The sequence below is a fragment of the Zootoca vivipara genome, chromosome 8 (genome assembly GCF_963506605.1).
Source record: "Zootoca vivipara chromosome 8, rZooViv1.1, whole genome shotgun sequence".
Taxonomy (NCBI): Eukaryota; Metazoa; Chordata; class Lepidosauria; order Squamata; family Lacertidae; genus Zootoca; species Zootoca vivipara.
In genome coordinates this window covers 43324438-43349092 of record NC_083283.1, presented here as the reverse complement: position 1 = coordinate 43349092, position 24655 = coordinate 43324438, and the positions used below count along the sequence as shown (strand labels likewise).

At 40.3% G+C, this 24655-nt stretch overlaps 1 protein-coding gene across 3 annotated transcripts in view; it reads right to left on the bottom strand.

The window, feature by feature from the left end:
* The window catches only part of CHST9 (carbohydrate sulfotransferase 9), an 82662-nt gene that overhangs the window by 8136 nt on the left and 49871 nt on the right, over positions 1 to 24655 (bottom strand). For all 3 annotated transcript variants that reach the window (XM_035125060.2, XM_035125059.2, XM_060277865.1), the window contains exon 3: positions 65 to 102. In XM_035125060.2, the coding sequence (XP_034980951.2) occupies positions 65 to 102 (38 nt within the window). The remainder of the gene's footprint in view (positions 1 to 64; positions 103 to 24655) is intronic.

Genomic DNA, 24655 nt, shown 5'->3' with positions numbered 1-24655 from the left:
AAAGTACTGTATGTATATCTCATGAACTATGCAGTGAAAAGATTTGTATACATTTTTAAAATACCTGATTAATTGAGTGCTGCTGTATTTTTTCTTCAGACACTGAAAGAGAAAATTAAAAATCAGTAAGTAGTAGTAAATTACAATGAAATGGTCATGTACATAACAAAACTAAGTCGGGGGGGGGGGGAGGCATGAAACAAAGTGCTGAAGTATACAGAAATGTCCAAGCTAGTTATCTTTTAAATCAGTATTTCACAATATTTTAGGAATGTTCACACATTAGGAAAAGCATATTGGCCTAGTTTGCGTGCAATATTAAAACATGGTTTAAATAAACCTTAGTTAACAAACCATGGTGTAGTGTTACATGTAAACCCAGCCCAGCACCTTAACAATGGTTTATTAACTGTGTTCTGTTACGACACTATGAAGCAGCACCAGTAGTAGCACACTGGTGACACTGTGAAGCAACATGAGGAGTAGCACTGTGGCTGACCACTTCTTGTCAGATCTTTAAAAACTCTTGCCTGGGAATTAAATTATATTTCCTTAATAAATCCAAAAGGACAAGGGGTTGAGCAGAAATATACTAAATGACTGCCAACAGCATGGTACTTAACATTTTATAACATAAGGAGTTTTCACACACCAGTCACTGCATGCCATATATAGTTACATCTTAATAGTTTCATTCCCCTTCAGAAGAGGATGCTCCAAATACAAGAGAATTTTGCTTCTGCCTTTTGAAGACAGCAGGCATTAAACACAGGCTTCTTGGGCAGTTACCTCAGGCCATGCAAGCTCCAGGATGGATTCCTAGAACATTTCCTAAGCCATAATACTGAGGAGCTGATGTACTAGAGGCTTGCCTAGGAAAGTTTTATTAGCGGATTCTATTACAACACAGCTTTATCTAGGGCTGCAATCCCCGAAAACAACTACATATGAAAAAAATACTACAGAAAGAGATGGAGCTTGCACATGCAAAAGTGAACAGGGACTGCATACAGAATATGCAATACTCATTCTACAACAGAAAACGCCAGCACTTCAGCTGAGGCAGGTAAGGTGGAAAAGTGGTTTGACGGACACAGACATCTTGTTCTCTTATTACAAGTGACTTGGGAAAGCAAGCAGGGCCATTTAGAAAAGTGAAGTGCAGGCTGCAATCCTCTTTCCCCCTCCCTACTTATGCAGCTTAAAAGAATATGTTGAAAATAAAGGCAACAAAGGTGGTTGTTGTGTGTTTTTTAACTTTTCATGGGCACTAGGTTACCAAAAGGCTTTCACCTTGTTTGTGGGAATTTCAGTTGAACTCCATCAATCATGGTTTTCTGGGCCAAGGATATGTGGATGGCACTCCTTTTACAGCTTGTCAGTGTCACAATTTGTGTAGCCAGAGGGATTGCTGTGGAGCCACATTAGGCAGACTATCAAACTGGCAAGTTTAAAGGCATTGACAAATGCACTTGCTTTTGTTCTTCTTCAAACACAGAAGGTTGAAGGTTTGTTTTCATGTTTACAAAATTGCAATTTTTTTCCTGCAGGACAACAAATGGATCAAACCTCTTCTTTTTTAAAGTAATCTTTCTCACCTGGTTTACAGGTGCTGATCTTTCTACAGGGCAGAACATCCAGTACTACCTTCATGGTTACTTTTGTTATTGAGCTTATTCAATCCAAATAAACTGGTGATCTTTAAAATTGATAGGCTGGATTTAAAAGGTGGCAGATCTAAATTAAATGACCAGATGAGATAAGGCACACATTAACTAGGCATGTGAAATATATATATATCTTCCTAAGAGATTTCCTTAATATAAAAGGATATATTATTATCTATCCAATAATGTATGCATGTCATAAGCTTCCCTGCAAACAAGAGATGGCTTGTTCATTTTGGTGGTGATCTGTGTCTGTACTCCTTTCTGCACATAGACCAACTGATAAGCACATGCACTTTATATGCAGATTTGAGCAAATCTCAAAATCTCCATACTCAAGTTCTGCATGTGTTACCAGGTGTCCCAGATGTCTTCCAGTTGAATAGAACTGGATCAGTCTTGCAAATCAAGAAATTGCCTTTTGACTCAGCTAGTACCATAGCTCAGTGGCAGAGCACTTGTCAGAAAGTCTCAAATTCAATTTCTGGGAATCGCCTCTGCTTGAGAACCTGGGAGAGCCATTGCCAGTTAGGTAGATGGCATTGGGCTGGATAGATTAATAGCATGATTCAATAAGCCAAGGATAGGGAACCTGTAACTAGTGTTCCTAGACTCCAATTCCCATCGGACCCAACCAGCATGGCCAAAGGTCAGGGGTGATGGAAACTATAGTCCATGAACATCTGGAGGGCCAGAGGCTCCCTATTTCTGCAACAAAGCAACATAATATGGTTATTTCTTGAAATATGTGAGTTTCTTCTGAGAGCTGCTGGTGGTGAAGAATGTCAGACTGGAACTGGGTATATCCAGTTCCATTTCTCCACTCAGCCCTAGGTGACAATGAGCCAGGGGCTATATTTCAACCTGTTCTACCTCACAGAGTTGTTGTAAAAGAGGGGCATACATTCTGTCTCAAGCTCCTTGGATGAAAGACAGGATAATAAATAATAAATAATAATAAAGAGTGGCTGGGGAAAACCCAGCCAGATGGGCAGGTTATAAATAATAATAATAATTAAATACACCGTTCCGGAGGTCCGTTCATAACAGGAAACTTCTCGTGACATGAGGCGCACTTTCTCTAATGGCGCCTCCCGCTGCTGTGCACCGCCGGAGTGCGACTTCTGCTCGCATCCTGGGGCAAAGGTCGCAACAAGGGGATCTACTTCCGGGAGCACGTAACCCACAGCGTTTGTAAGGGGGACGGTATGTAACACAAGATACCACTGTACTGTAAAAGTATGAGGAAGGGTTTTTTTTTTTAAAGTGAGTTGCCTCTTTGTGCAAGCTGTGTCTCCTCTTCCCTGAAAAAATATATGGTTACATCTAATTTATAGTGTGCCTCTCACACATACTTCCTATTGTCAGCTATGGAAGATAAATTAAGGTTACCAGACGTCCCCGTTTCCCAAGGACAGTCCCCGGATTTACAAATCAGTCCCCTGACAAAATCCATCTAGGAAGCTGAAAAGTGTCCCTGGATTCATTGAAAAAAATCTGGTAAACTTAAGATAAATATCTGCAAGTGTAGGCAATTCTGTGGGTGATAACAAGGAAACCCAAATGGACTCAATTATTGGTTTACGACCAATGGTGTCCTGAATTTCAGAGTGCTTGGAATTTGGATTCTAGGTCTCTACATTACTCTATTCCAAGTAAGGCATTTGTGAACACAGTCCTAGTATTTTTTTACTTTAAAAGGTAGGTTTTAAAGAAATATCTTGTCTAATGATCTTTTAAAGTAACTATCTTCCTAAAAAAAAAGAGAGAGAGAGAGAAGGATCAAGATTACTTATTGCTTTAGGCTATGGCAGAGGATTGTCTCTTTATGGTAATTACTTCCTGCATAATGGTGTACTATTTTGTTTTGTAGATACAAGTGTTACTTTTTTGCTTCAAGAAGGAAAATTAAACATTATTTAGGCAGTCTTTCAGGAGGCACTGCTGTGTTCATTGAGAACATCATTGTGACAATTGAAATCACATCTTGAGGCTAATTTTTGTAACCAAATAAGGCTCTCTCTTTTTTGGTAATAAAAGATTAAGGAGTATGTGTTTTAAACATCCTTTAATGATGTACAAGATGCTTGGAAAGACCAATGTTTGCAATCTCTGGTTGGATCAACTCTATTTTGCTCAAAGGTTTGTGGACTTTGAATACTGATGCTTTCCTGCTTCCCAGTACATTTGTTTTTAGGCTATTTTTATTTCACTTTAAAGGAATTTTAATAACTTTGTGTTGACAGCATAGACAGCTGGGGCTGAGAATTAAAGAAAAACTCACTTGCTGACTGAGGAAGGAAGTGACATCAATGAGCTTCTAAAGACAGCCCAGAGGGGAAATTGAATTTTGTGCATGTGGCCTGCCGTTTCACTGTATTTACAGGAATGCCTACAAATGCAAATGGGATCATTTATGGTATCTATCTCAAACATACCAACAAATTGTAGAACTCTGGAAAGACTTCTCTGACAGTTTCATTGTGAAGGATTTGCAACAGGATCATTGGTCTAAGTCCTCATTACTAAGGGTAGTTTCCCCTAAGTATTTTGACTTGCACCATTATCTGAAACTATTATATTTTGGAAACTCAAGCCGTTTGTACCAATGTTCTTTTCCACCACAGTGGCAACATACAAAGTTTCATGGTGTTGCAATAGTATAGAAAAAACAAAAACAAAAAACAATGCCAAATTCTTTACACACAATTTGCTGCCCTAGCATACAAGCCTTTGTGCATTTCTACAGAATCAGACAAACATTATCACATTTCTATTTATCTGCCTGCATTACTACTCCTGCAAGCTCTAAGACAACAATCGCAGTTTATTATCATATCCCAACATTATCACTAGGGAGGCTAGTCCTGAATGTCTTACTTCCACATTTGCTACTTTGTAGCCATTAGTTCTAATACTGGTATAACAAGCACCCTCTTTAATCTGAATGGCTCATCTGCTGTTATTGTGTCTGTTGCATTTGCAACTGTGCTTTCACATTGTCTCTCAGGCACTTTTGCCTTCTCTAAATGTAGCAAACTTTAAAAATATAGACTTGTCAAATGAATCTTTTCTCCTTGCTATCGTTCTAGTTACTGCTCTTTGCACCTGCGCTGTTGTAGGCTTGACTTATACTGGAAAGTTGGACGACAGAAATGTTTAATACCTCAACAATGTAAAATTGGAGAACTGCTTCTTTGCTTAAGGAGCATGCAAACTAGCAGATTAAATACCCCCCCCCAACCATTCCAATTTGACCAGATTTGAATATAGATACGTAAACAAAATTCAACAAAATATGGTAGAAGTATGCCTCCTCTCCCTATTTTTTAGAGTGCCTTCACCATATTTATTTTGTGCAAATTAAGCAACAGGGTATGATGAAAAGGTCCCGCCATGAATTAATTGCCTTTTCCTTAGTATTGCATAATCGTAGCAAGCTGTCATGGCGCCAACTCACCAGTTACCCTGGCAGCGTTAAACATAAAAAGGAACCCCAAGTTGAAACTGATTGAACCAAATGAAGGAAAGCTGGCCATTTCAGAGCATTTGAATTCTCACAGCATTCTACAGTCTTTCCCTGGCTAATTTTTGGTGATTACTTTTGATATGAAAACAGTTCTTTAATTGTCAGTCTCTAATAAGGATGCAGAGCTGTTCCTGGGAGGTTCAAAGGACCCTGGGAACATAAACATTTGCAAAAGTTAATGCAGCCAAATATCTTGTGCTGACCCACGTGCACACATTCAGCTTCTGCCTAATGAAGTCATTACCAACAATGCCAACCAAACAAGATGTTCTCCTCAATTTGACAAAGGGACTCTCATGTGAATAGAATTTGGGAGTACACATTCATTAATGTTTTAGTGAATAAAAAGGGGAAAGTGAAATTAGACTTCAATTCTGAGCCAAAATTTGCCTTAGCTCCTTTTCTAAGCACAGCAGTACCGTATGTATAAGAGGTATACATACAAGAGGTATGTATAAAGAGCTGGAATGGTGTAATTAGGAAGAGACTGAGCTATGAATCAGGAAGTCCCTGGTTTGAACTTTTGTCTCTGCCATGAACTCAATAGGAGACTTTAGACAAGCAACCACTTCTTAGCCTCAGTCTATATTTGATGGTAGATAATAGCAGTGATTTACAGGGTTGTAAAGATTGCAACGAGAAAATCCATGTAAAATGTTTAAAGCACCATACAAGTGTTAATGGTTATTATTCATTATTATTGCCACTATGCTTAAACATTTCATTATTTTAAATATGGGATTTTACTTTGCATTGGAAAGCTGAAACAGTAACCGCAAGTGTTCAGAAATCACGAGAACACTATACCTAATTTCCTAAATAAGAACCATATGGCTGCACACTAAGCCTGATGGAATAATTTGATTGTTATCAGGAAGCAGCAGCTCATGGATTTGGTCATGTTTGCAACATGGAGGTTATGAATGTAGTTGTTCATTGCTTGGGAGAGGTAAACCCCTAGTTTTGCCATACCAATTCAGAAGAACTGAAATCAAGCTTTACACTAATTTAAAAACATTTACTTGCTCTTTAACAGGCTGAAGAATGAAGTGTCAGGCCAATTCCTCTTTCTCTTTTTAAATATTAAATTCTTTGTAAAAGTTCCTGTGATGGGTGTGTCATGAAAATGGGTGGAAGTCATGTTATTCCCCCCCTGGAGTGGAACATTTTCTTCTTCTCCTCCCCTGCACACCCCAAAAATTTGTTCTAGGGTTCCCCCAACCTCTGCAGCAGATTTGGTGACAGTGTGCTTGTGTGTGCGTGTGTGTGTGAGCTCCATTGTGCAAGTGGAAGTCATTCTGCTCACACAATTATTCAGTTGAATATTGCCCAATGGTTTCATGTTGCCACACCTGTTCACAGTAATTGTCTCCTGCTGCTTGGATGTTCCCCCCATTTTTAAACACAAAATAGCTCTACATAAGCTCAATCAGGGACTATGTGGTGAACATGACCTCACAGTGCTTGGTAGCCAATCTAATTTGAATATGCAATGATGCCACTGAGAGTGAATGAAGTTCTCCCACTCCTCTCATTCTGAAGGGTGGGGGCAACAGAAGTAAAAGCAAACATGAAAGTTTGCTGCCACTGCAAATCAGATTGGTAGTCCCATCTTGTCTTCCTGTGCCTGTGGTTTCATTACCAACAGAACTCTAAGGCAGGGGTCAGAAACTTTTTCAGCCGCGGACTGGTCCACTGTCCCCAAGACCATGTGGGAGGCCGGACTATATATTGGGGGGGGGGGAATGAACGAATTCCTATGCCCCACAAATAACCCAGAGATGCATTTTAAATAAAAGGACACATTCTACACATGTAAAAACAAGCTGATTCCCGGACCTTCCGTGGGCCGGACTGAGAAGGCGATTGGGCCGCATCTGGTCCCTGGGCCTTAGGTTGCCTACCCCTGCTCTAAGGCAAGACTTTTGCCCCAGTCCAGCTTGTGTTGTACAGGCGCCTCTGCACCTACAAACCATTTACTTGCACTCAATTGTGTATGGGTACCAGGAAATAATTAAATAATTCAATTCAAACTTGGAAATGGCGGGAGAGAGCTGGAGAATCCTCGTGGCTCATGAGGAGACCCTTCCCAGACCCTGAAGAGGACGTCAGTGAGGGCAGAGGAAGCCCTGAAGAGACCAGAGGCACAGTGGAGTTTTGTTTATGCTGCTCAGCCTCCCGGGTTAACAGCTGATGTGTAGAGTAGTGCAGTAGCAGTCCCTTTCCTGCGTGTCCTCCAACTTCCTGCTGGCCCCAAAGCTTCAATTCCAGTTGTGGATATTTTTGGATACAGTTATTTTTTTGAATGGATTGAAGAGAGGGCATTTAAACACGGAGTCAAAGTGAAGCCTCACTGGAATGCTAATTCATTTCAAAATTAAAACCTGTCACGTTGCCAAGGTGGTTAAATGAGCAGCAGAATGGAAGAAAATCGCTCTGTCAGTTTACTAATGATGCTCAACTCTGGTTTATAGAAGCCTCCACAACAGCAGTATCCTGCTCCCATGTGAACCTGTCCAGTAGTAGGCAAGGTGCCTCTTACTTTCAGAGATGAGAGGGATGCTTCTAGGGAGAGGACTTTCCATCTGTGGAATGCCCTCCTCAGGGCTATTTATCATGCACCTACTTTCATTAGGTAAAGACTTTGCCCAGGTATTTAGTTGTGTGACGATCAATCTGATTTAGGCTTTTGCATTGTAATGTGGACCGTTTTATTTTAATCTGGCTTCTGCATTTGTCTTTGGTGCCTGGTGAACAATTTAGTCACAATAAGGAATATCAATAAAAATAACGAATATCCATAGAGTGAAAAACAAAAACAAAGGTCCAACTGAGTGGTAGATTTGGCTGCTCTGAAAGGTGTGATTCAACATAAATACTTTGTTTGTTCTATGTCCATGAAGAGAGAAAGTGAAATGTTACAAAAAAAGGGCTTGCTAAAACAGAATGTAAAATGCTTTCACCTCTATTGTTTTATTATTAGAGTAAAATAAAGAAGCATACTCCAAATTATCTTATTTGTAGTGAAGCATGGTGGTAGCCAGAAAGTGGAAAGAAACCAGGCTAGGCCATCACCTTTAAATTCATTCCTAATGCATGAATTTAAATTATAATTATACTGATGTCACACAAAAACCTTCAAGCTATCAGTTGCTGCAGGGAGTTCATTTTACCTACATTTTGCATAGTTAGATTATGACCTTTCAAGGCTTCTACTTAGATCCAGCTGCATTTATTGGAAATAATTTGTTAAAGGTCATTCATGGATGGGAATACTGGTTTTATATATGCAAAAGATCAAGTTGGTATCACTTTACACCCTAAAGTTCAAAAGGAATAAAGAGGAAGATCATTATCACATCAGATTTGTGTGTTGTTATTTTTAAAAAAGGGGGCGGGGAGTATTCTAAGGACACATTCATCTGCCCCAGCTGCAACAAAACATGTCTCTCCTATGTCGGGCACAGCAGGCACTGTAACTCTCCAATGGTTTAAACAAAAAAATAAAAAGAAATCCTTCCAGTAGCACCTTAGAGACCAACTAAGTTTGTCATAGGTATGAGCTTTTGTGTGCATGCACACACGAAAGCTCATACCTATGACAAACTTAGTTGGTCTCTAAGGTGCTACTGGAAGGATTTTTTTTATTTTTTGTTTCGACTATGTCAGACCAACACGGCTACCTACCTGTAACTCTCCAATGGTTTGACATCACCCTAAAAGGCACACTCCTCCATTGTCGCCCAAGACAGATGGATGCCAAAACCAAAGCTACAAGAATGCAGCAGTGGTGGAGAACTTGGGGTCCTTCACATTGTCAGACTCTAATTCCCATCAGCCCTGGCAAGCATGGCCAACCATCAGGGCTGATGCCCAGTAACATCTGGGGGCAGGGGAACCACAGACACTTCAAGAGAATTGAAGGTTTTGTAGATGCTCAACTTTTTCTTCTCAGCTGCCAGTTAACATCCCACCCTTGCATTCTCAGGTCTCAACCAGCTACTACTCCCTTTGTGGCTACCATTTCACTTTCGTTTGTTTTCCTACAGCTTATCAATTAATGGAATTCTCTTCTGATTGAACTAGTCCAGTTCAGGTAAACATCTTCCCAGTAAACTGGTCCCTGAACTTTATATCTGGATTCAGCTGCTAAAGGTGAAGCTGAAGAGCATGCATCATCATGAAAAGAGCAGCAAAGCAAGGAAATATCTCTTTTTTTATGCTTTGAAGACCCACCGCTAATAATAAAAAATAATAGCCAATGCCTAGTTCAATGAATACTTTGACTCACTATAAAGACTACTTTATATAAACACCTTTTGGGTAAGAATTTGCCTTCCTTGCTGATGGAGTCTAGGACCAGAGATATTACAGCCAGTCTAAGCCAGAATCTGGGTTATCTGCAAATATTATCTAGGTTTTGGCCTGAACCCCCAGTGTCCAAGCTTTTCCAGTTGGAAATAGCAATCTCCTTGAAAGGAGTGGGCAGAGGTAGGTTGTGATCTACTAGTAGATCGCTGCATGATTTGACATAGATTTGCAAGGACGTCTGACTCCCAACTGTTTAACAATGGCAGCAACAAAATGACGGCCTCCTGCCAAATTATGTTGCTGAAATGAAGACATTTTGGGGTAAGAAATAATGATTTTTGTGCGTGGAAGTAGTGTGATTTCAATTCCTGCATTCAGAATTCTTTAATTCTGTGTGTAGAGTTCTAGAAAGAAAGTAGATTCCACAAAGCTGATGTTTGCTATGTATTATAAAATTCCACTGTATATTTTTAATCAGCATTTGAAATATATAAATGGGAAATTATTCTCAGTTTAGCCTCAGCAACTGCTGAGATGTTCATTTTGCATGGTTAAGACACAATTAATTCTGCAGTATTGTTCTGAACTGAGAAATGCTGAAGACCATTTTCAGGAAGTTGGTTCCCTTTGCACCTTGTATTGAACACTTGCTTGTATGTCAAGTTATCTGGACCCCCCTTCAGATGACCCATTTATTGAGCATTCATCCTGATTTGCTTGTGCAAAGTGTACACAGAGGTTAGATTATATCTGGTGTTTATTGAGTACTCATTCTGATTTGTTTGTGATTCAGTTACATGATTTGATTGCAGGGGATTTACATATCTTCCCATTAGCCATTTGTTCACCCTACACATTTCTATGCATTTCCCCCCTCATTTTTCAAATGGTAGAAAGTATGGGGTTTTGGTTTTTAAAGTGGATTTGCTGTCCTAGGGTGACAGAGAGCTTTAATCTATTTAAAATAGACAAACCCCAAGTTCTGGTGTGCACTTGAAGCCTCCCACAAAACACTGATAGTCTGGAGATGCCCTATATACATAGCTGCCAAGTTATCCCTTTTTTAAAGGGAAATTCCATTATGCTGAATAGACTTCCTCGCGAGAAAAAGGAAAACTTGGCAGCTATGCCTATATATATCCCCACCTTTCATCCCAGGGCCCTCCCTATGTGGAGATAAATGCAGATTATTAATATATTCCATATATGACTCTTATTGGTATGTGTGGAAGTTATTAAAAATGTAGTATTGTAATTAACCATCTGGCACATGATAACTTCAATTAGCCTGATGAACAGACTCCTTTTCATTAATATATTGTGTCAATGGGATGTTTACAACTGCCGGTTTCAAGCATTTTCCCCCTTTGGATTTCAAAGATAACTAGCTCCCAAGACCACAGAAAGGAGACAAACATCTTCACTAATTGTGGCATGGTGCCATTATTGCATAATACAAGTAATATAATTGGGGGGCGGGGGAGCTGTACAAGCCTAAAGAGAGGCAAAGCAGAGATTAATGTCAACACAAAAGTAAGCATATATATGACTGCATATGTCGTTGATATTGCACATTCTTGATTATTTGTGCTCATGATGCTATCAGGGCAGTCATACCTGACCCCACTTTCGATACTGTTTTTGCTTGCTAAGGCTTTGTGGTGGTCACATTGCTTTCCAATCAGTTCATATCTAATAACTTCCTGCTGAAATCCTGTAACTTTTTATAACACAACTATTCTGATTTATTTCTATACCACTTTTGTTGCGCTATAGCCTTTCCAGACAGCAATAAAGTGGTAGCATTTTGGAAGCGTCACCGAATGATTAATATAGCAGAATAAATCAATCACTAATGCACTATATTATTGTGGCATAAACATAAAGCAGAATATACCCAGCATAAAACTTCATTCCTAAAAGGCAATTAGGAATGCTTCTGAGTCATCCCTCTTCAAAGTTCCCCTAGAATTAATGGTCCTGGTTTCTCTTGCATTGACCAAAAAATGGCACAGACGTTTTCTTGTTTGGCTTTCGAGGATTTTATAAGTATGTCAAAACAAAATAAAAAGAATCCTTCCAGTAGCACCTTAGAGACCAACTAAGTTTGTCATAGGTATGAGCTTTCGTGTGCATACACACTTCTTCAGATACGAAAGCTTCCCATTAACCATTTGTTAACATGAAAGCTCATATCTATGACAAACTCAGTTGGTCTCTAAGGTGCTACTGGAAGGATTCTTTTTATTTTGTTTTGACTACGTCAGACCAACATGGCTACCTACCTGTTATAAGTATGTGTTTTTAATCATCAATATTCTGCTTTTCTTCTCTATGAAAGTTAGAAGGACATAAATCTATAAACAGTAAAAACAATATGAAGAATCAGAACAACAGAACAGCAACTCAAATATCTAGAAGGGCTCAATAGCTTGATTTTAAGAAGAAAAGTTTTAATTGCCTTCTAAACGCAATCATTGAAGGAAACATTATTAGTCATCTGGGAGGGAGGGAGGTCTAGGGGAGGGAAGACATCACCTTACCCTGCAACTTTTAACAACCACTCAGCATGCAAATAACAAACCTAGCTAACTGCAGCAACATTGGCACCAAAATGAATCCCCTACTAATTTCACCCAATAAACTGGTTGTTATATGAAGAAAAGCAGTCACAGCCAAAAAAAAGTAATCAGCTCCATTAAAGACAAAGCAACCTGTTCAGGAAAAAAGTTGGCAACCTTTATTTCCCAAAACAATCAAATAAAGAAATAATACAGCATGTTAAACTGATAGGTTGGGCTTTCCATATTCACTCAAGCTTCAAAATGAATGGCAATCTTAATTGAATTGACTGCTGTAACTTTTACTTCAACGATGCCTATATAAAAACAGAATTTGAAACACCCAGTTTGAAAATAGTTCCAAGGGTGAAGAAATCTAATCAATGATAAAATGTATCAATTTTTTGGTTGAGGCACAAAATATTAATACTTGGTGCATATAGTTTTGACTATCCAAGCAATTCACATACATTTTCAATGTAATCCTTACAAGAATGCATACTTGTCTTATAAGCAAGTCCATTTTCAGCCAGAGTAGCAGGTATTTGAGAAAAGGAAAGAACTATCAAGACAAGCATTGTTAAGTTTCCAGAGGAAAAGCCTTTTTCATCTTTTGGAGCAAAAACACTTTTGTGGCACCCCAAAAATCAACATACAGTATTAACTTTAAAGGGAGACTGCAACATGAAACTGTTGAATTGCAGTATGTCTAGATTGCCAGTGCTATCATGTGCAGATTTTTAGCATGGGATAGGTGTTAATTGACTTACCAACAGAATGTCTGTGTCATCAAGAGTTCTCTGTGTGTGAATTGCTGCTATTAAACACCTAATTAACACAGTATATTTATACATTTCATTTTCCTTTGACCTCGCTTTTTATCATCTGCCTCTCCCTCCACCTAGCCCCGTGTGTGTGTGTGTGTGTGTGTGTGTGTGTGTGTGTACACCCACAACTCAGAATAACACTCCATGCATCTGATGAAATGGACTATAGTCCACAAAGCTTATGCCATAATAAATAATAAACCTGTTAGGCCTTAAGGTGCTCCAAAACACTTTATGGTTACAGTTGTGTCACAGCACAGATCAGGAGTGAAGTCTTTATAAATTAACACTTGTGTCTATTGCATAATTCAACATCCAAGTAGACAGCATTAGAATCCCAACATGCCTTCCTTGTCCATGGTGACTGGCGGCGGCAGCAGCAGTAGCAGATCAGCAAAGTACAGCAAGCCACCCAGGGGTCTCTCAATTTACTTCTCCCCATAGTTTGAATAGCTTGGCCACAGGACAGAGCAGGAGGGTGCGGGGGAGGAAATAATTTGGCGAGCTGGCCCTCTGCGTGCCCATGCTAGGTAATGCAAACCAGTAGACACAAAAATAGCTCCCCACTGATGCCAGCAAAGATCCATACAAATTGTGAAATTTCAAAAAAATCATACTGATCTCCTAGTGAGGTAGATAAATAAAAAAATTGTCCAGTAGCACCTTAAAGGTAAAGGGGCCCCTGACCATCAGGTCTAGTTGTGTCCGACTCTGGGGTTGCGGCGCTTATCTCGCTCTATAGGCCGAGGGAGCCGGCGTTTGTCTGCAGATAGCTTCCGGGTGATGTGTCCAGCATGACAAAGCTGCTTCTGGCGAACCAGAGCAGCACACGGAAACGCCGTTTACCTTCCCACCAGAGCGGTCCCTATTTATCTACTTGCACTTTGATGTGCTTTCAAACTGCTAGGTGGGCAGGAGCTGGGACCGAGCAACGGGAGCTCACGCCGTTGCAGGGATTCGAACCGCCGACCTTCTGATCAGCAAGCCCTAGACTCTGTGGTTTAACCCACAGCGCCACCTTAGAGACCAACTAAGTTAGTTCTGGGTATAAGCTTTTGTTATAATACATGCACACGAAAGCTTATACCCGGAACTAAATTAGTTGGTCTCTAAGGTGCTACTGGACAATTTTTTTATTTTTAAATTTTATTTCTTCTGCGTCAGACCAACATGGTTACCTAACTGAATCTAGAATCATAGTGAGGGGCAACTCTGGAAGAATAAAGAGAAACAATGCATTGTTTTGCAGCAAGTCCAATTTTGCTTCTAGTTTTAGATAACTGCTCATAATTCTATCTGACATCAAAAATCTCTATGCACCTGCGCAAAACAGAAAGCTGTTGCAAAGCTTGCACCCCTGTGCTGCATTCTCAGACACACTCCAAAATACCTTCCTGCACCAGAACCAGAAACAGTGACCTATGTTATAGTTAAACAAGTTTGGTTATGCACCAAGCATTAGCATGCAAGTAGTGTTAGCACTACTGCCCTCTATGTTTCTGATGCAAATATTGAACAACAGTTTTTAACTAGTTCTCTCCCAAAGGGACTTCTGGAGCAGCGTTCTTTTCTTTGAAGTCTTCTCTGATTCTTTTCATTCAAACTACTACAAGAAACTTGTAGTTTTAGACTTTTCAGCTTTGCATTTTTATTGACTCCCTCTACTCTAAAGCCTTTCAGATTATTTCTTATCATAGCTGCCAAGTTTTCCATTTTCTCGCGAGGAAGTCTATTCAGCATAAGGGAAAATCCCTTAAAAAGGGGGATAACTTGGCAGCTATGTTTCTTATACATTTCTCAGCTTAATTATGATAACTTTCTGCCCTCTGCTTTGACTCTTTTTGAATGCTAAACTAGATATGTTGTAAAACCTCCAATCTGATTTCCAACATTTTTTTAAAGAAAAGGTTAAAAACAACTATTGTGAACCAGATAAGAGTCATGACACCACTTCCCTAATTTATTCACCCATTGCATAGATTGACATCACACAAAAGAAAGGTTAATCCTCCTTTCCCCAAACACCATGGCAGGCATCCCCAAACTGTGGCCCTCCAGATGTTTTGGCCTGCAACTCCCACAATCCCTAGCTAACAGGACCAGTGGTCAGGGATGATGGGAACTGGAGTCCAAAAGATCTGGAGGGCCAAAGTTTGGGGGTGCCTGCACCATGGCCACAATTCAATTTGATATCCTCCATTTTTGGCTTGTTCTATATTTGAAGTTTGCCTCCATTCTCCTTGGTTATGTCTCACTTCACAGGCCCCCACCTCCTTATCAGATGGTTCAGATTCTGTTTTAAAAACAATAGAGTGACTGGGCTGCAATTGAATGGTTCAGGATGTGTTCCATGACCACTGGACTGCCTGTTGGTCACAATGTGGCAGCACCGTCTGACCATAGCTGCCAAGTTTTCCCTTTTCTCACGAGGAAGCCTATTCAGCATAAGGGAATTTCCCTTTAAAAAAGGGATAACTTGGCAGCTATGCATCTGACGTGTCCTTCCTCAGGTGATTTGTGAAGTGGAAACAGTAAGTTTTCTTGGGCTCTGACTTTTAATGTTTTAATTTCTTATACTGCTCAGTTTTAGCTCTGATATCCAGTTGTGTTTGTGTTTCCTTTAAATCATTTTTATCTAGTTTTCAAGGACAGTTTTTCTGAATGTTGCTGTATTTTTATTGCTTTTATGGAAACTTTTTATATATATTTTTTTATATGAAGTGGCATGATTAAAAAAAAAATCTTTCCTGCAAGTGCCCACTTGAGCACAATGGGACTTCTGCACTCTGCAAGGATACACACAGGGTTGCACTGCCTCTCTGTCTCTATTTTAGATATTTTCCTTTCTCACTTGCTCTTGATACTTTCCCTTGTCTAAACCCTCTATTCCACTCCTCCATCCTTTTCAGTCTTGCTTCCATTTTTGTGCAACTCGATGCCCCCCTCAATCTCTCTCTCTACAAAAGCATTTAAATGTATTTATTCCCCATAGCCTTTAACACCTGCCTCTTCTCTTCTTTCCCCTTCCTTTCTAGATTGCAAGCCTGTGGGCAGGGTTTGTTCTTATTAACCTAATTGTATACAGTGCCTAGTATCAGAGACACTTTTATACATAATAAATATTTTTCTTAAATAGATCACTTTCCTTTCAAGTCAGCATTCTAAAAAAAACACAAAAAAACAAAAAACCACCATAAAAACTCACACCTATCACTAAACAAGTGATGATGTGAATTGTGTTTTCTCAACACAGTATATCTGTGTAAGAGCGATGTCTGAATCACCCTTAAAAACAGCATAACACCTTTGGTGATAGTCAAATAAGTTTTACTCAGAGTAGACCTACTGAAATTAATGAACACGCCTAAGCCAGCTCCATTAATTTCAGTGGGTTTACTCTGAGTAAATTTTATTGAATAAGACCCTTTGTATGGACAGGAATGCCAACTTATATCAACTTCAAAACTCCTGGAGGTTAGTAGTTTTCATTTTAAACTACCTCAACTGCTGAAATTAGATGCCAGGTTCACAGCCTGCTCATTGACAATATACAGACTCAATAGAGGACAGGACTTCTGTGCCTTTAATTGCCCTGCTCTCTTTTGAGTTTGGAAACCTTAAAGAGAAACCAGCAGACCCTTTGCTTGGAAATTAAACAAAGGGTCTGCTGGTTTCTCTTTAAGGTTTCCAGACTCAAAAGAGAGCAGGGCAATTAAAGGCACAGAAGTCCTGTCCTCTATTGAGTCTGGCAACCCTATATACAGGTAACTCTCCAGAGCTAATCTTGCAGAAAAGAATCTACTGTATAGGGGTTGAACAAGATCGCCAAGTTTCACTTTCCTTTTTCTGTATGATGCTGCTTACATCTGAAGTTTAAAAGAACACGTGAAACACATTTCTCTAAGTTAAGCTCAGTATTAACACATGAAATTTTCACAGTTTTTCAGATGCAAATTAGCTCCCTATAGTGCTTCCTTCCGCCTCCCTTTATTTTTGCGTGTAACATAAAAAGGGTTTCCTGATTTTTATCATGTTGGACATCTAACAGAGCATGCTCTCAACAGAAGTAAGCTGAATTTGCCATATGTGCATCTCAAAGGAAGTTACCTTATATGAAATTTAACAGACTATGTTGTTTAACACTGTTAACCAGATTTTCACTGGGTCCAGGAAGAAAGCAGCTCTTGCAAGCATCACTTCCTTTTTAGTTGTACCAGCTATCATTTCAAAATGCAGCGAACGGAGTTTTCATACAGGGGAACCTTATATTGAAATAAGTGCTGCATTTCCAAGGAACAAGTCAACAAATGTGATTCTGTGTGGTGAAGTGCCCTCTAGTGACAAAATGAAAATCAGGAATATGAGTTTTGCAAGAAATAACCTCAATTGGTTTTTATGTTTTTAAAAAATCAGTCTGAAAGTTTTCACCCTTACCTATCATATTAATAAATTTAATGTCATGTTTTATTGTATTTTATTACATTGTGGTTTTTAAATAGTTGAAAGCTACCCTAGGGACTAGAAGGGCAGGATAGAAATATATCTATAAAGAAAACAAAATAGTTAATAAAAATAAGAATTTCAGTTATAATATTTTGTAGTTGCTAGAACTTAAAATATTCCATAAAGCAATGGTGTCAAATCAGTGGCAGTAACAGCTTACCCTTACAATCATGAACTGTATATTGTCATTCAAACCCCTTTCCCCAAGTCTTCTGGCATGTGCACTTGTCTTGGGAGAAGGATTCATTTTATGCTGGGGTAGAAAATATGTTGAAGTTATGAGGACTCCCCATCACTGCTTGTTTCTCCCAGGCTAGCTTGAAGTGAAAATCTAGTGCCCACCCAAGGCTTTCTGCAAGTGCCACGGAGGTCTGTAAGGAGTGGGAAATGTCTCTGCTTCTGTCATTCATTGAGAAACCCAGCCCCTTCCAAGTCATGTGTGGAAGGAAGCTCATCCACTAACACAGTCACCAGGAAGAGATTCATGGCTGGGTTGGTGACCAAATGACTGCCCTCCTGCCGGCCCAGTGCCCTGGCGCCCCGCGCCACCGAGACTACCCCAAGAGCCGGGCCTGGCTCCTTGATCACTGCAGATGGTGACAGCAGTCACGAAATTAAAAGACGCCTGCTTCTTGGGAGAAAAGCAATGACAAACTTAGACAGCATCTTAAAAAGCAGAGACATCACCTTGCCGACAAATGTCCGTATAGTTAAAGCTATGGTTTTCCCAGTAGTGATGTATGGAAGTGAGAGCTGGACCATAAAGAAGGCTGATCACCGAAGAATTGATGCTTTTGAATTATGGTGCTGGAGGAGACTCTTGAGAGTCCCGTAAGAAGATCAAACTTATCCATTCTTAAGGAAATCAGCCCTGAGTGCTCACTGGAAGGACAGATCGTGAAGCTGAGGCTCCAATACTTTGGCCACCTCATGAGAAGAGAAGACTCCCTGGAAAAGACCCTGATGTTGGGAAAGATGGAGGGCACAAGGAGAAGGGGACGACAGAGGACGAGATGGTTGGACAGTGTTCTCGAAGCTACAAACACGAGTCTGACCAAACTGAGGGAGGCAGTGGAAGACAGGGGTGCCTGGCGTGCTCTGGTCCATGGGGTCATGAAGAGCTGGACACGACTAAATGACTAAACAACAACATATTATTATGTTTTAGTGTGATTAATTTTAATCATGATGATTGTATATTGCAACAATAAAAGGCAGTCTAGAGGTATAATTAACGAACAAAATAAATAATCTGCCTTTCAGGACACACTGTCCTCATAAGGTGGTTAACTAACACATAGTGGCACCAAACCATAGTCTGCTGTGAGATATCAGCCAGGCCAGCAAATTATGGTCTGAGAAATAATATAGCTTGTTTCCAAATCATTTAAAGAATGTGTAACTGTAACAAAACTGAGATTTTATTTAGTTATGCACAGGTATCTTTTTCATCCTACTACTACTTGTTTCTGCACTATGATTATTTTTATGTAACAAAAATAGCTATCAAAAATTTCCATACTTCAGAAGTCAATGTTTGCTCTGAAACGGAATAAAATATTATCAGACTATTCTGATGCTTTTTATTACAAAATTTATTTTGTCCACATTTCCTATTTTGATGCAGCTCAATCTTTTTATGCATTATAGCTAACATTGTCATGACTTATAAATACCAGCAAGGGGAGTAGTTACACTTTAGGAAGCTCTCTCTGTGTTTAGCTAAGGAAAATTATGGGGAAATAATAAATACATTGGTGTTGGGATTTATAAACAACGGAAAGGACAGAATTTTTATGTCCCACCCCAACACAAAACCTGATCCTTTAATGACTATACCTGAACAAAAAGAGAAAACACAAAGGAAGCAAATGCGCATCATTACAGAAACACATTAAAAATAGCACAGTGTGTTAAAAGGAAGGAAACAGGGGGCGGGGGGGGGGACATCATGTCATTCCAACACACACACCCCATGCTCAAATAGCTATGGCCATAAACTCAGAAGACACACTTTATAGTTGTCTTGAATTGCTTAATTTTATTAAGTTCACATAGCAATCCTTCTGAAATCGGAATGACATTTACTACTCCATTGTCTAGAAAGAGATCTGAGGCTTACTGAAAAACCTGACTTTTCCAAGGGCACCTATAACAAAGCTTGGGACTTTCAACATCAGCCCCATTGCAACACCATGGCTATCACCTTGTTACCACCTCCTAGATGAAGCTAGCCAACACTTTTATAGAACTTCTTCAAAGACTTATTCTTCCTCTCTTTTTTTTTTTTAAAAAAGTAGACTGTCCCTTTGAAATCCCAGATAACTTCTTCCTTTGGAAGAAGCAGAAGTTGAATGGACCTCCACACCATTGATGTCATCTCTAATTCTCTTTCACAAGAAGGATTTGACCAGAGACTATGTGATCATTCATGCTGCCTTATCCCATTACAATTATAGTTGAGAAATACTGTGAGAAAAACTGTGTCTTTCAGAGGAAAGGGAGATAGGGAGAATCTTCAGATCTGCTTCACCAAGGGGCCTAGCTGCCTAACTTGTCAAGCTGTTGAAACAAGGGAGGCTGGGAAAAGTGTGTCCTTTTTGCCTGTTGCTTTGTGGTACAATGCTGAAATCTGGCAGCATTTGATGTTCAGAGCCTCTCCCATCTCCTTCACTGTAAAGTCTGAAGGGAAGTAAAGGTGGCAGCCTGATTGGCAGCTTGGCTGTGGAGTTCCAGGTTTTCAAAATTATTCACTGAGGGCCGAAGACTTCTGTCAAAAGGTCTTTGTTGCACAAGACAAAAAACTCACAAACTCTATTATTCAGAAACCCGCTTAATGTTGTACTTTATCACAAAGACATGTGACCTCCTGTCAAGGAGTGAGCTGATATACATAACTGTCATTCAAACATGGCAATGCTGCGACTTTTGAATTCCATGGAAGAATGTCACAGAGTACTGTATTCAATGTAAGGACGGACTGAATCACCTAAACAAAATCATGAGGAAGTACCTAACATTTAAAAATCCAGTTAATAGGATTTTTTAAAAAATAAAATAAAATAAAAAACCCTTTTGGGAAGAAATTCAGCTGGAAGCAAATCCAGTGCACTGAGCATCCCAAACTGAATTCCATTGGGAAATGCATGTATCAAGCGAACAATTTGAATTAACATGGTGGTGGATGAGGTTTTGTTTTACAGTTCTGTGGGCCAATTCATGGATTGCAAGATCTACTTCACAACACATTTCCCTCACCAATGGAAAAATGTATTTTGCATGATTGAAAATACAAGAGCCAACATGTCTCCAGAACTAGCCAAATTCAGTTTTTGTGAAAACTGGCTGTGGTCATTTTGATGGTTTTCATGTAGCTAGAATTTTTTTCAGCATGTAATATGAACACAAATGGCTACTTGTTTGTCGGAAATCCTCATTACTTTCCTGCAGTTTGTCTTATATTAAAACTTCAGCTTCATGTGGAAACTACTGATGTAATAGTGGGGTATTCTCTCTCTCGTTGAAAGAATCCACTTTCCTAAACTATTGTTTGCTTTGTTAACCATGTGGACACCATGGCAAGCTGTGGGAAACAGAAAGTGGAACTGAAAGTTTCCAAACTTCTCTTGGTGCCCATGGCACCTTTTTCACAGGATGATGAAGAACCATTGGCGAGCACGTTCTGGGCTGAGTCAGTCAACCACTTACAAATCTTCCTAAAAGTAAAATTGCCCAGTCCACATTTTATCAGGTTCCCTGCAAGAATAGCATGGGAGACTTTGTCAAAAGCCTCCCTGAAATCAAGATATACACCCACAGCTTTCCCTTGATTCATCAAGTTGGTAACTCTATCAAAAAATGAAATTAAGTCTGCATAACTTTTTTTTTGTAATCACAGCATCCTTTTCTTAGTAGTCTCATATGACTGTTTACTTATTGGTTCTAGGATCATTACTGTTATTGACGTTGAGTTGACCGCTCAGGAATTCTCCAAGAATTCTCAGAGATTATAGACAGAGGCCCCGAAATTGCATCTGCAGGTTCATTGGGTGCAGCTTTTCAGGCCCTGGAGATCCGAATTAATTTAAAGTTGCTAGGTGCTCCCTTACTACTGCTTTTCCTATATTGGGCTGCAGCTCCCTGTCTGCATCATTTATTTTATTGTCACCAAGTTGGGGGCAATGATGGTTTCCATCCATTTTATTAGCCATACCTAAGTCTATTTGATATATAGATATATCCCTGTATCTTGAGTTAACATAAAACAATGAAAAAAGTTTTGCTGATGCTTTTATGTATGATTTTTACACACACACACACACACACACACACACACACACACACACACGAGCTAGTTGTCCATATTTCAAGTTTGCAAGGTGCTTGGCAATATATTGCTTTTCTTTTCCTCCATTTTGTAGACAGGTGCTAAACATACTGTTTGTTTCCTCATTTATCACACTAATGAAGATGTTAATTGTTCATTTAAAACCTGGACCCAAGGATGATCTCTGTGCCACAAGATTATCTTTCCCCACACCAGTCTGTTCATTATCATTTGTCACTGTCATTTCAGCCCTTCAACTAATTTACTATTTGTATCTCTCTCTCTTCCTATCTAAGTCAATCTGAATGGATCCTTCAGGTCACATTTCAAGCAATTATATTAAATGTATTGTTGTATGCCACCCCAATCTCCGAGTGGTGCAAGATTGCAAGGGTTCCAGGTGCTTGCCCAGTGTTCAGTTTCCTTGGAATAAGGGCAGCAGAGATTGTGGTGCCTTTATTTACACATATGTACAACCTGAGCCGAAGATCAACAGCATTAACACCCCAGAAGGTCTTGCTTCTCCCATGCTTCTGCCTGGGATTTCAGCAGAAATCAAGCATGGCTCTCACTCTCTGCCTTCTGCCTGCTTCTAGTGAGGTAGGTTAGGGCTTTGTAACTGGTATCTCCAGTGCCGGCTCTAGGTAGACCCCCGGTGGCGCAGTGCACCATGGCGCCTGGGTGCTCAGGGGGCGCTGAGGGGCGCCCCAGCAAGTGGGGGAGCTGCGCGGCGCCTCCCTTTTCCCTCCGCCAGCCGCGCCGCTCACGGGAGAGCAGGGAGCAAAGCAAGCGGAGCAGGGGCACTAGGACCCTGTTCCGTCTGCAGAACCCACCTTCCGGCGCTTGTCGGCATGGCCAGCGCTGATCTCCAGGCGCTGCTGCCGCTGCTCCGTTGCCGCTCCGGTTCCAGCTTTGCCTCGGGCCGGCTGGAAGCACGTGTAGAAGGCGGCCAGGCTAGCAGCCAGCGGCGCGCCCGGCTCAGCGCAAGGCGATGAAGACATCACCACCAAGCCCCACGCAGCTCCCGCTGCCACCGCCAGTGGGGGGGGGTCAACTCTGGGAAAGGGGGGGGCACCAGAGGGATCGCACCAGGGCGCCGGGTATGCTTAAGACGGCCCTGGGTATCTCTATAGGATCCTACATATGGTCAGATTTGCTAGGGCAGCAATGTTTATAATCTCCTCTTCTCCAGCAGCTTTAATTTTGAAGACAAAACAAATGCAAGAGGGCATACAACCTTTTTTGGAAAGTTCCATGAGCTCCTAAAAATGCACCTTCTCTTCCTTCACAAAATTAATCCAGAACCAAATTTGTATCATACTAATGAGACACCCCCGCAAGTAACTCATGAAGAACAGACACAGTCAATTTCAAGCTCCTTTGGTGGAATCCCCACTAAGATGCATGGGAGCTTTTCATGTGTTTCCATGAGGCATTATGGAAAATTGTGCCTTAGGCTAGGTAAATACAGGCAAGTCTCCAATCCTATGAGGAGCTACATTGCTAGAGTTACCAATTACAGGACCAACCCCTGAAAGCAAGTTTTAGTTCATTAGCTGGCATAGAATACTCGTTAATTTTATAAACACTTCCCTCTTCTTTGTGAATCCTTCCTTCTGTGAAACTATTTGCTGCTCCTTGTACGCTATTGAGTTGTTGCACGCTACCCAAATCTCTGAGCAGTGTGAGACTCCCAGGGTTCCAGGCACTTACCCAGAGGTCAGTTTCATTAGAATGCGGGACAGCAGACAACACTGTGGTGTTTTTGTAATATATGACTTTTAACATATATACAACTTGAACCTATGATGGAGGAGCTCACAGCAATAACACCCCAGAAAGTTTTGCTTCTCCCATAATTCAAACAAAAATCAGGCATGGATTTCACTGTCTGGCTTCTACCTGCTTCTAGCCCAGCTCTCACACACTCTACTCTGGCTATTAACCTTCTCACTACCAGCCAGGTGAGGGAGGGGGCCCCACCCATTTGTCCTCTGGCACACAGCAACTTCCTTTGTCAGACTAATGACATGCTTAGGACCCTTACCAAGAAGCTAGCCTGGCTACTTCAGCAATTGAATTTCCCAAACTCACAACAGTACACTTATTTTTCTGGCTTATCATTCTAAAATGCAAGTATTCGTGAAAGCTCTTATATAAATTACATTGCAAGAACAAAACAAATCTCTCTGCAAGTAAAATGGTATGAATAGCCTAACCCCCATAATTGAGCCTAGAATAGTATTAATATTCGGAACACACACTGTAAAAAAAACCCCCACAACTATCTATATTTTTCTGAAATCAGACGAGCAAAACAAAAACAAAAAACCAGACTAAATTCTGCCACATTATTCATACATGCTTCTGTACTTTGACATAAAGTAGCTGAAGCCTACAAAATGCTATTTGAGGAGTTGTTGGAACTATTTTTTGTGTATATTTTTCAAATAATAAAGACAGATCAGCAGCCTGAAAAATGTTATTGCCCACAGGCCTGGAACAATGAGAATTCTTTGTCAGGCAATGCAACATTGCTTCTCAGATAATCAAGGGACAACAAAGATTAAGATCTGAATGTTGCAGAGCTGAATGCTTAACAGATGAGTTTGGCAAGTGAGTTCCAGATCAAAGAGCCATTACAGCTTTACAGTCCTTCAGCAAAGAGCAGCAATAGAAATATAATGTCCTCTTGTACAAGTTAACACAGCGATCAGGGTCTGTATCATCATTATCAATCCAAACTGCTAATGGGAAATGCTCACCTGAGGGATTATTCAGACTTCCTTTTGCACTGCGCTTTCTAGGCACATGCCCACACTTTCCAGGTCTAGGCCCATCCAAGCAGTTCTGTTTTTGTCCCACTGCTTTCAACAGGAAAACCCACTGTTTTCCACTGAATCAGAACAAGCAGCAATTGGGGTTTCTGA